At 46.9% G+C, this 13,288-nt stretch overlaps 1 protein-coding gene across 2 annotated transcripts in view; it reads right to left on the bottom strand.

The window, feature by feature from the left end:
* LOC306928623 (serine/threonine-protein phosphatase 2A 55 kDa regulatory subunit B beta isoform) overlaps window positions 1-12,809 on the bottom strand; it is a 70,034-nt gene extending 57,225 nt beyond the window's left edge. The window contains exons 1-2 of one of the 2 annotated variants that reach the window (XM_079508874.1): window positions 12,735-12,809; window positions 12,158-12,305 (exon numbers count right to left, since the gene is read on the bottom strand). In XM_079508874.1, coding sequence (XP_079365000.1) covers window positions 12,158-12,236 — 79 coding nt within the window. In that variant the 5' untranslated portion in view covers window positions 12,237-12,305; window positions 12,735-12,809. Of the gene's footprint in view, window positions 1-12,157; window positions 12,464-12,734 lie in introns of those variants that run through there. The other variant, XM_079508873.1, reaches the window with a different exon arrangement.
* Window positions 12,810-13,288: the final 479 nt, after the last annotated feature.

Below are 13,288 nucleotides of genomic sequence, written 5' to 3'. Positions count from 1 at the left end.
GGGACAACTGTACCCAACAACACTCTCCCTTTCTCTGCATCACGCACGCACGCACACACGCAAAGAGGTCATATACATTGCAGCTTTTGAGTTGTCAAATTGTTTATGGTTTCAGAACCATGGACAGAGGACATATTTGTGCCTATGCATGCATTTGGTTTTCTATCCATGTGGGGACCAAACATGGCTCACAAGGACAGCGTTATGCTGTATGTGTGAGAGTGCATGTGTGGTCGTGTGCATTCAACCTCCCTATAGGCCGTATCACTTGAGTTATAGTGTTCAAACACGGCGGTGATGACTCGGCAAAGCAGAGAGGGCTATTTTGGGGGTGGCGGGGTATATTGGAGCGCTGTGCTGGGAAACTATAAAAGGCAACCTAGGGCGAGATCTAATCAGACCACTGCCACAGCTCCCCTGAGGATGACTTGGTTTCCAGTGGCCTCAGAGATAAATCACTCATACAGCTTCCAGAGGAGATGACATCTTCCTCACCCCGTTCTGCTCGCAGCCCTGGACTCCCCCGGGGCAATGTGTATGGGCAAGTGTGTGTGCGTGCGTGCGTGCGTGCGTGCGTGCGTGCGTGCGTGCGTGCATGTGTGAGTGACAGAGAGAGAGAGAGAGAGAGAGAGACAGACAGAGAGTGTTTGCGTGCATGTGTGTGACTTGCATGCTTGTGTGAGAAAGAGAGAGAGAGAGAGAGAGAAAGAGAGAAAGAGAGAGAGAGAGAGAGAGAGAGAGATAGAGAGATAGAGAGAGAGAGAGAGAGATAGAGACTGAGAGATGGATTGGAGTCCACCGTCCTACAGAAGCAGTGGTTGTGACACCCTGGGATGAATTGTGTCCCACAGGAGGACAACACATGCAGCTATAGGCTCCTTGATCATCTGTCTCTGTGTGAAACTGGAACAGAGGCCCCTGGGATCCCTCCCTCAAACAGACCCCCACCCTATCACCACCCCCAGAGAAACCTACAGACCCCCACAGAAACCTACAGACCCCCACCCTACCACCACCCCCAGAGAAACCTACAGACCCCCACCCTACCACCACCCCCAGAGAAACCTACAGACCCCCACCCTACCACCACCCCAGAGAAACCTACAGACCCCCACCCTACCACCACCCCAGAGAAACCTACAGACCCCCACCCTACCACCACCCCCTATACAGACCCCCACCCTACCACCACCCCAGAGAAACCTACAGACCCCCACCTTACCACCACCCCACGAGAAACCTACAGACCCCCACCCTACCACCCTACCACCACCCCAGAGAAACCTACAGACCCCCACCTTACCACCACCCCCCGAGAAACCTACAGACCCCCACCCTACCACCACCCCAGAGAAACCTACAGACCCCACCCTACCACCACCCCAGAGAAACCTACAGACCCCCACCCTACCACCTCCCCCAGAGAAACCTACAGACCCCCACCCTACCACCACCCCCAGAGAAACCTACAGACCTCCACCCTACCACCTCCCCCAGAGAAACCTACAGACCCCCACCATACCACCCTACCACCACCCCCTATACAGACCCCCCCCTACCACCACCCCAGAGAAATCTACAGACCCCCACCATACCACCCGGCACCCTACCACCACCACAGAGAAACATACAGACCCCCACCCTACCACCACCCCAGAGAAACCTACAGACGCCCACCCTGCCACCCTACCACCACCCCCTATACAGACCCCCACCCTACCACCACCCCAGAGAAACCTACAGACCCCCACCCTACCACCCTACCACCACCCCCAGAGAAACCTACAGACCCCCACCCTACCACCACCCCAGAGAAACCTACAGACCCCCACCCTACCACCCTACCACCACCCCCAGAAAAACCTACAGACCCCCACCCTACAACCACCCCAGAGAAACCTACAGACCCCCACCCTACCACCCTACCACCACCCCCAGAGAAACCTACAGACCCCCACCCTACCACCACCCCAGAGAAACCTACAGACCTTTATCAGGAAATGAAAAACATCCTGCTCAAGTGGAGTTAGGAGGTTTTTTGGCAAACCACTTTTTAATACTTTTCATTAGTTCAATATTTTTGTAACCAAAACACAGATGTAAAGGGTATTCAATGGCATTGATTTATAAAAAAAATAAAAATAAATAAGAAGATGGCTAAACGGGTGGAGTTAGCTGGTTTGGCAGATAGTTTGAGGATCCAATGGAGTTAAGAGCTTTCACCTAAGCACTTTTTAAAATAGCAAACATTACAGATCTACATGCTGTGACCCTGTAGATCGGCTATTTCCTTTGCTATTTCTGCGGGATGACATTGTACATCAATGTTTATAATACATGGTTGGAAGGATTTAGTGGCTATTTTTTATCAGCGCCTTGGGAGCAGTTAGGGGTCAAGTGTCTCGCTCAGGGATGCTTCGACAGGAAGCCCAGTGGAGCCGAGGATCGAACCAGGAACCTAGTAGAGACAGCTTCTCTACTTGACACTGTTGGCCCACATTCCACCATCTTCTTTAGTTTCTGTCTTTTTTCCACTGTTGCCATACATGGCATAATGCCATGCACATACATGTGCGGTATACTTCGTTGTCCGACAGATTGCGCATATTTATAAGGCATTACATCGTAAAGGCATTGCAAAAAAAAAAAAAAAAAAAAAGCAAAATGTGCCTAATGACATGCCCCCAAAACAGGGACGGCAGATTGAAAGTGGTTAACTATTGCTGATTATTCATGCTACGTTCACGCAAGCGTTAAGGCCACAGAAACACTAGCTATGTCTAACGGCCTTACGACCATGAATCCGATATCCTGTCTCCCACTCTCAACCTCACCAGCCTTTACTCAAAGGGAGAGGGAAAGAGAGCGAGAGAGACGGTGATAGAAAGAGAGGGGGGGAAGCCTGTCCTGATGTTCTATATATATACCCCCTCCCAATCCCAATAGCAGCTCTGTTTCTCCCCTGCAGCCAACCAGAGCAGAGGCCCTGCCATCCGGCTCGATAAGGAGCCTCTTTGTCTGTCTCTCCAGGTCCCCACACAGAGACGTCAATGATGCCACGTTTCAAAACGTCCGAGGATCTCCCAGGCTACTGCAAAGGTGACAAGATAACATTGATACTACATTAGCGCACTTATAGCGGGACAGGCCAGAAAAAAAGAGGGAGGAGAGGAGGTGTGATAAAACATCATGGCGGAAGGGTGAAGGTTAGCGTTTGAGTTAGTGTGTTTTTACATGCTCCGCCCTTGTCCAGCCATAGTGCGGTAGCAGGGAGTGTTAGTGGTAAAGGGAGATAAAGTGGTGGTAAAGGCTGGCGTGAGAATGTCAGAGATAGACTAGTATGGTTTGTATGATCTGGATTTTTACTGCTCTCTCTCACAACACCCTGTCGCTGTGTCAGTCTTGGCGACACAACTCGTCACACATCTCTTCATTTACGGTATGACTACGTTGCTGTTGCACTAACTGCTAGTGCAACAGCAACTAGCACGATCACTTACGTACACACTTACATGTTCGATATCTGCTGCTGTGTTGTCTCTCACCTGCACAAGAGACTGAGATTCTAATCTATCCACTGCTATTTATAATATATCTGCTGCAAATGTTTCTGTACTTGCACAAGAGGCATATTCTCTATGTATTTTACCCGTTAGAGATCAGTTCTTTTCTTTTTATGTTATTTATTGTCTCCACCAGGCCGAAGGCATGGGGAGAGAGTATGTTTTGCACTCCGTCCGTGTGTGTGTGTGTCCGTGTGTGTGTCCGTCCTTCCGTCCGTCTGTTACCAGCTAATCTCCGGCACCGTTAACCCGGTCGATGCCAAACTTTGCACACACACTCCCTGGATGCCAACGATGAACCTCTGCCCCACATTTTCCAGAACGGCCTGTTATAGCGCCACCATGAGGCAGCTTTTCACATTTTTTACCTAAAACTGCACCGATCTGCGTGAAACGTTGCATGCACACTCCCTAGAGGCCAAGGACAAACCGTTGACCTGCATTTTCCGCATCTGCCTTTTATAGCGCCACCAGGAGGCCGACTTTTGTAAAACACATTTTTTGATATTACTCCTCCAGATTCTGTCCAAAAATCTCACAAATCGTTACACGCTATCTCTATGGTCATGTGCTCAAGTCGGATCTGTCCGATATTTCATATTCCATCCTAATTGGCTATAATTAGCTTTCACAGTTTGCAAGATTGCCCCGTTTTGAACAAAAGCCTCAAATCATGAACGCAGCAAGCAATTTACGTGAAATCTTTCACACAATTTCTTACTAGGCTGAGGAACATATCCCACCCTTTTCACATTGGCCTGTTATAGCGCCACCAACAGGTTGATTTTTGCAAAACACATTTTTGGAACAAAATGCCTCAAAAACATGTTTATATTAATCCTAAACATTTTGCAAAACATCTCACACAGTCCTATCCTCCTGGTGGAGACCTGTGCCCAGAAGGGCACTTTTTCTAGAGACAGCACAACAATAGGGCAGAAAGAGAAAGGGCATCATGAATAAAAATACATGCGAGGCAAGACAAGGGTCGGACTCAAAGCCGGGTACTTCTCTCGCTCACAAGGAGCATATGGTTTGTGCACTGATTGAGCCACATTTGGACAGGTTTAATCTGATTTTGATCAAACTTGGCAGATACGTTGGAGAAGGTCAAGTAGGTCACATGTAGAAGGATTCTGCCAGCAACGACATAATAGCTCTGCTCATGACATGATGGGAGACTCTCTAGTGAGCTAAATAATCAAATTCCATCTTATTGGCGTTTTCATTAGTTAGAAATGTAGGCAAACAAACTGTTCTCTATAAACACTCTGAGCAGAGACACTGGAGAGGCTTGGTGATTTGGAACTTGGAAGTCAACTGTACTGTACAGTGTACATGACAGGAAGTCAACTGTACTGTACAGTGTACATGACAGGAAGTCAACTGTACTGTACAGTGTACATGACAGGAAGGGAGGTAGGATTACTGTACGAATAACTAAGGTTTGTATTTCAGTTGTTTTAATCTATCACAGGATGTGGTGGTTCCAAAAGCTAAATAATTAAAAGTACACTATTGTAAACATACAGTGAACACAGAAAACAGCTACTGTACAACAGGACAATTGAAACAAGAACATTGCCAAATGTATTAGAGGGCAACCTCTCTAATTGTCATTGTCATTCACTAAACCATTTAATAAGGGGAACAAGACTCCTGCATGTGTCCCATATAGGACCTCACTGGTATGCAAGGACGGGTGTCTGAGAGGAGTGTGTTTTGAGCTGTGAAGTGGGAGCCTGTCAGGGCAGCAACACACAGCAGAGTGTCTGATAAAAACATCCCCCCCACGCACACACGGGGCGTGCACACGCACACACACACACACACACACACACACACACACACACACACACACACACACACACACACACACACACACACACACACACACACACACACACACACACACACACACACACACACACACACACACACACACACCAGCAGCAGCACATATCCTCATCACCGACACAACTTCAAACAGGTGTCATGCTTTCATGGTTTGTGAAAACACAGACAAAACTACCTTTTCCCATAACATTACATAACATAAACATATCTCTGCTGTCGGGAAGAAACCACTTAACTCCAAAATGTTTTTTGGAGTATTTTGAAAACAAAGCAATACTGCCTCATCAAAGTTGGTGTTGTGACTTTATATATTGTCAATGACTTCCATGAGAGGGGAGAGGTGGTGGTCAGGGGTGGAGTTAGCTGTTTTAGCAGACAGTTTGAGGGTCAAGAGGAGTTAAGAGGATTTGTCCCAAGCGCTTTTTAACGACTTTTCATTGGTTCAATACTTCCGAAACAACACACAGATGTAAAGGGTGTTCAATATGAAAAAACGATTACCGGTATGTTACAGTATGTATGTTACATGTTACAGTATCTCCATTCTGCCTCGGGATTTATTTATCGACAATGACCGCCAACTCGCTTATTATCCCTTACATAACCTAATAACATCATTCCATGCTGCCATCCATCCATCCATCCATCCATCCATCCATCCCATAGCAGGCAAGAAGAGGAGTAGGACCTCTGTTGATTGATCAGGTTAAGATATGGCATTGGTTGGAGTAGGAGGACGTACTACATGCTTTTCCCCTGACGAAAACTCGAGACAGCAACTGGGCGGACACACACACACACACACACACACACACACACACACACACACACACACACACACACACACACACACACACACACCTTTGAGGAGTGTGTGTGTGTGTGTGTGTGTGTGTGTGTGTGTGTGTGTGTGTGTGTGTGTGTGTGTGCGTGCGTGCTATAAGCGCTATAAGCCCTGCCCTCACTGTGTCCCATCTAATTTATGTCAGTGTATGTACGCCTATAGATTCCTTGTTGTTGTTGTGCCTGATTGGAACTTAGTTGCACGCAGGTGTCTAGTAAGTAAGTACAGTACTACCTGTACTATGTATGTCTGTTCCCGTATTCTATTATGTAGATTCATAGGTGTCATACTGCATGTACTATGTCTGTTTGTGTATTCTGTGTATGTGTCTGTCAGTAAACTTGGTTTACTCCTCAACTCCAGCCTGTTCTTTGGGTCCTGCTCAGAAACATAACAGAAAAAAACACATAGTGTCACACAAGCACGCACACATGCACTCACGACACACCCACACACGCACGCACGCACGCACGCACGCACGCACGCACGCACGCACGCACGCACGCACGCACGCACGCGCGCAAGCATATATTGTACACAGTACACACAAAAATAAATTGGTGGAGCAGTGGGGTTATATAACTTATGTTCCACTGACATGATGGTTGAATTGCACTCTCACTCTTCCTGGGGTGGGCTCCAGTCAGATGGAGTGGGACATGAGCCCTGGAGCAGGGTCCTCTTCCTGGGGTGGGCTCCAGTCAGATGGAGTGGGACATGAGCCCTGGAGCAGGCCATAACACTCTTCCTGGGGTGGGCTCCAGTCAGATGGAGTGGGACATGAGCCCTGGAGCAGGCCATAACACTCTTCCTGGGGTGGGCTCCAGTCAGATGGAGTGGGACATGAGCCCTGGAGCAGGCCATAACAAACTTGGAGGAATATAAAAACCAGATGCCCCAAAAACTGAAGGGTTCCACTAGGGATGGGTATCGATAGGATTGTCCAATGCCGATTCCGGTTCTTCTTATCAATTCGGACAGTTCCCCATTTCGGTTTCAAAATTGTATAAATAATTTAAATAATAGCTAAAATAATATAATAAAATACTACTGTAGCCTATATAATATTTTTAAAGATTTTTTGCAGGCACACACCGTCCGTGTCCGGTTGAAGACCAGGTGTGCTGAGGCATTCTGGTCAGGGAAGCTGCTGCATACGATCTCCCGAACAGGCGAACACAAAGATAATTGCTGTTGCTGCCTCTTTCTCAGACCCATGGGTTGACGGAAACTGACATTCAGGAAACTGATATTCGGGATTTTTCGGTTCTCGGAAACTGTTGGCTAGCCAATTTAGCCCTAATTGCCATTCAGCATATGAGAGACACACACGCCACGTTTGAGACCTGAATGGTCGCACACTGTACAAGTTAAGCCAGGGACAAATCTGTGTGACACACAGAGATTCCGAGAATAATAGTATAGCCTCTAATTACAACACTACTCTGGAAAGTATGCCAGTTGATTTCTATGTTTAGTAATAAGTTCTATGGATGCATCTCTAATGGGGACTGTAGTTTTTAAATACATTTCATACTACATTGACATTCCCCATAATTAGAAGCTGGCAGTATTAAACTGCAGTTGGGAAAGTCAAGTCAAATCAAATGTATTTCTAAAAGCACATTGACCAAAGTGCTGTACAGGCCATGGGAGATATATCTAAAATCACAAATACAAGAAACACAGACAAACAACCAGGCATATACAGCTCAAAGGAACAAATAGCAGCCACATCGGGAGGTCGGTAGAGTGGTAGAGTGGCCGGTAGAGTGGCCGGATGGGAATCACAAGGTTCCCAGTTCGATCCCAGGCTCCGCCAGAGTTAGTGTCGAAGTGTCCTTGAGCAAGACTCTGAACCCCTGTTGTAAGGCGTTCCCGGAAGATATTGGACATATAAACTCCGTCAGTCAATGCCACCCTTCTGGCAGCGCACCTGAGCCCACTGTTTCCTGACGCGGGTGGTGGGCCCACGTGGCGGAGAGGACGTGCCAACGTTACTTGTTCGGGCTGTGCCCGGCCGGGCTCTGCGGTAAGCCCGGCCACCAGGCGCTCGCTGACGAGACCTGCCGCCGGGCCTGGCTCCAGAGGAGGGCCCTGGCCTTCCTCCGGGCCGGGTCGCATATCCCGGGCTGGGCAATCTATGTAAAGTGTTATATATAAATGCACCATTTACCATTTTACATCAGGAGGATTCAAACGTTAAAGCGAGTCTTGAGCCTGGACTTAAAAGATTCAATGGAGGGGCAGATCTAAAGCCAACTCCACATTGCTCCGACGGTCGGCTGTCGCCAGTCGCAAGCTTGTCGGCAGGAGACTCCCGACGAGAAGCTCCCGTCGCTTGCCGTCCATATCGCCTTATCGACGCGTCGGAACCCGTTGATGAAGAACCGTCGGTTGCCGATGTCGGGAGCGACGCTATCCATGTTGTAGTGATGAGGGGGGTAAATTACTCTACTGTAGAGTGGACTTCTAGTCTGCTCGTCGTGTTTCAGGGCTGACTACTGCTGTAGTGTGTGAACTAGATACCATATTCTCAATATCAACTCTCAATCAATATATATATAATACCAATCAATCAACTCCAGTCTCCAAATCAACTCCAAAGCAAGACTAGTGAAAATAATGCTATCTTTGTTTGTTTTGGTGTGAAGCTCTGTGTTGCCAACCTGCCAGTGAGTGAAACAAGCGACCAGGTCTATGAAAACAAATCCAAAAGAAGCAACCAGTTTCACTACTTGTGTGCAGATAAAACATGCTAGTCTGTTGCAATATGAGAGTTGTAAGTAGTCTTTGACTAGTCTGAACAAGTTTGTTTGGTCTGAAGTCACCTTAATAGGGAGGGGAATGCTGTCCCACAGTCTAGTGGCTGCATGTGACAACGAAGCTGTGACACCCCTGAGCTTGGCTTTGGATTGTGGGACAGTTGCTGATATTTTTCGCCGATATGATGGTGTGATAATTCTATAGCCTAGTCTGTAGTCTATAGAAAGGAATGCCAGCATTCACTTTTGATCCATTTAGGATTTCTTGTTTATTACAAATATTAATTATCTGCCAAGCACATTGATCATGTTACACAGGAGACAATGTCTGCGGTGTGGAATTACTTTTGAAGTGGCTGAAAATGACCACAAATTTACCATTTGCAAAGACTGTTCAGCTTCAGTCGTGCAATGAGGTGGCAAGACACAATCGTTCAATACCAAACGTAATAAGCCACTTGAATTCGGGCCCTTGAAAACAGACTGTAGTGTTCAGTAGACCAATAAATCAGCTCATATAAAGCAGCGCTTTTAGAAATCTGCATCAGCACCCAGCATCACAGTCACAGAATAACAGGCAGAGTGAGTGTGTTATGCCTGTTATTCTGTGACTGTGTGCACATGCGCGCACCTGAATACATGAAGTGTATACTGTATAGTTGTTTGTTCATGCTCCTCCCATGGATCTATTCATGACTTTCATTTCACAATGTACCACCTTGACAGTAGAGCAGGCCAGAGGCCTTTCAAACACACAACAGAGAGGCTATAGCGAGCAGATGCAGCCTCAAATTGTCCTCATCATTAGATTGAGCATAGCTTCCAGCACAGACTGCACAGCAGCAGAGAATGATACAGGCCTACTCAGCACCAGCCAGGAGTGTGTGTGTGTGTGTGTGTGTGTGTGTGTGTGTGTGTGTGTGTGTGTGTGTGTGCGTGCGTGCGTGCGTGCGTGCGTGCGTGCGTGCGTGCGTGCGTGCGTGCGTGCGTGCGTGCGAGTGAGTGAAGCATTTGGTCAGTCAGTGAATAAAATAATGAGTGAGTGAGTGAGCAAGAAAGTATTCAAGGAATTAAAAAAGTGAATGATGAGGACGGCAAAAACACAGGAAGCAATGGGGAGATGTGTCGTAGACTGAGCGGAGGTGCATAATGTCTGAATGACTGTGAATGAACGACCCAGTGAATGAACGAACGGTTGAGCAGATGAACACATTAAACATTTATGGATGACCTCCCATACATCCATTTGACACGGAAACGAGGTCAGCTTTCCCGCCCCCCTCTGTCTATATAGGTCAGGTCTAGCAGTGAGACCCTTGCCATGTTCACATCTACATCATCCAACCCCTCTCTGGTTGCTAGAGGCCTGCGGACAGAGCAGAAAGGCATGCAGGGCTAAATTATGCAGTGACTCCGTCTCCATATTATGACCTAGTAAAAAACTGGTTATACTGTACACACTCTTGCCCTCTTGGGCTTCCCTGTTTGTAGACTATCCATGCACGCGCACCCTTACGGGTCCATTTGGTTCCATGCACTCTCAGAGTTATGGAGGTCCTTGAAATTAAACAGTTTGAGAACCACTGTACACTAAATGCAACAGAGCTTAAATGATTAGGTAACACCTGTGAAGGAAATAGGGAAAGGGCCCGGAAGTATAGGAACAGTTATTCTGTGTGCATAGAGCCCATTCACCAAGTTTGGCATTTCCCACAACAATACCACAACATTCGCTTTTCTATGAAGGATCCAAGAACCTCTACATAGGTTCAATCTGGAGGAAAAGCCCCAACGTAATACTGTGCTGTGTATATTCACAAGGGAGGTTAGAGATGCAGTGAGTGAATAATTACATTACATATACTTTACCAGGCTTTGTATACTGAACATAGTCTGGTTCTGCTGCTTAAGGGGAGTTTTTCCTTGCCAGTCACCAAATGCTCGCTGAAGGAGGGAAAGGTCGGGTCTCATGCTTGATTCAACACATTAACCCAATAAGACCTGAGGCCGATTCTACAAATGCCTTCTGAATCACTAGTTCTCAAACTGTTTCGTGCCAAGGACCCCCAAATTGATATATATTTGGCTATGGACAAAACTGAAAATGTTCTGTGCTAGGGACCCCTAGAAGAGAAGATTTGTGTTAAAAAAAAAACTTTTTCAAACATTTTTGAGATTTTTCAAAGAAAATGTAAAAAATAGCAGATGTATACAAGCTTGCAGCACGGCACAAAGTGACGCGCTGGGAGCTTGTACAGTATATCTATATTTGAGAACCACTGTTCTAAATACTAATAGTTTTCTGAAAGATCACACCCATGTGAAGTGAACTGAGCGGTACATTGCAACGACCATCATACAACACCTATAATCTATCAAATAATCTGTGAGTGTGTCCATTCCATTGTATGCACAGCAATATGGCAGCCTCTAAAGAATCATGTCAACATTGTACTGTAGATGTAGACCTACAACCACATACTTGTTATGTGATAAATTGATCTCTGTTGGCTTAATACAACATGGGCCAAAGTACTTGTATAGAGTGCTTTCTGGCCCAATTCTACCACCAAAGAGTACCTCTCGTCTCATTAAATACAAACAGTTGTAGCATGTTGCTTGTTGACAGCACTTTACAGGAGTTAATGAAGTCAGCAAGACTTATTTGAGGCTACAACTTAATTGTCCCACTAGACATGCATTCTCAGAAACAGCACACAACAGCAGCCACACCACACACGACCTACAGTCAGTCACATGCCCTGACCACTCAACTGCTACATTACATTGCTCTTCTCATCTGCTGCCCCACATCCCAGAATAGCTCCCAGAATTTAATTGAACGTGATGATACAGCTGCAGTGGGACAAACAAACGGACAAAACAGAGAAAGCAAAAGCAAAGCAGACATTGAAACTTGCATTTGTATAAAAGACTGCATGCAGCTCTTTGGCACAAGTCTGTGAGGTTGTCCATAAGATAAACACTGCTCCCCGCCTCTCCCCCCGACCCAGTACACACTAATGTAAACACACACACACACACACACACACCCCTGGCGTCTGGCGACCCCTTGACAGCCCCCAATCAGCATCCCACCCTAGGATAGACCACCAACAGTACCTTACCTTCGGTGTGGCAAGTGGACGACAGGATGGTGCTCGGAGGGCGGAAGAGGTACGGCAGATAACGGGAAAAACATTTCATCTTCTTCTCTCCGGTTCTTGCCGATGGGTGAAGCGTTCCGTCGGCGACTCCTCCACCACATCCGCACTGCTGCTGCCGCGACAGAGAGAGCAGAGAACCCGGTTGGGGGTTAGAGAGGCAGAGAGAGAGAGCGAGAGAGAGCGAGAGAGAGCGAGAGAGAGAGAGAGAGAGAGCGAGAGAGAGCGAGAGAGAGAGAGAGACCCTGTAATGCTGCTATGGCATCATGGTGGCTATGACAACATCACTCCTTCCATCCACACAGTCAGACAGCACAGCGCAGCGCACCCAGCAGCAGGGAGCGTTATTAAGCGTGCGCCGGGGAGCGAACAGCGCACTGTACGTGTTGGGTTAGTTCATTCCTACTGCAGGCTTGGGCAGAAGGCATGCAGCCAGGAGCACGCAGGTCGCTCCTGTCGAATCAATCAGATAGGAGGTTCGAACTAAAGAGAATGTCATTTGCACATATAATACACTAAATCTCCACGGGATCTGACTTACATTTTTACAAATTGCACGTAGCCTGCTGTCACATAGACATTTTTCTCCAAGAAAAACGTTGAGTTGGTCCTGCTGTTTTCCTGTTTATATACTGCATATCAGTGCATAACAAATTAACAATAGACTCTGTTGCAATTACTCGAGTTATTCGTGTGCCGCCCATATAACCCTTGATGACCACCGGACGATGACGATAAGGAGGTGGAAGGGAACCATGCTATAATATAAGCTATGCTGGACAATACATTAATTAATTAGTTGTAGAGGAAACTTCCCCCAAGTCTGGGTTAAAGAGTTATTGCGTTGGCGCCATCTCGTGGCAATTTCTCATATGATCAACTACTATTAGTAGTTGAAATTGGTATAGCAAGGTGACGCGAGGTTAGTAGTCTACTATAACCTCGCGTCACCTTGCTATACCATTTTTGGGTTTATGGTGTATGGATCTGAGTCTTACACGTTTTTTCAAGTTTCGTAGTTCGTTTGGTAGGCTATATCCATCTTTTATTCCAACTCGTAGCACTGGCGAGACTAATAACAAACAGGGGGGTGTC

Source organism: Electrona antarctica (assembly GCF_951216825.1).
Source record: "Electrona antarctica genome assembly, chromosome: 1".
Taxonomy (NCBI): domain Eukaryota; kingdom Metazoa; phylum Chordata; class Actinopteri; order Myctophiformes; family Myctophidae; genus Electrona; species Electrona antarctica.
This window is presented reverse-complemented; position numbering and strand designations above follow the sequence as displayed.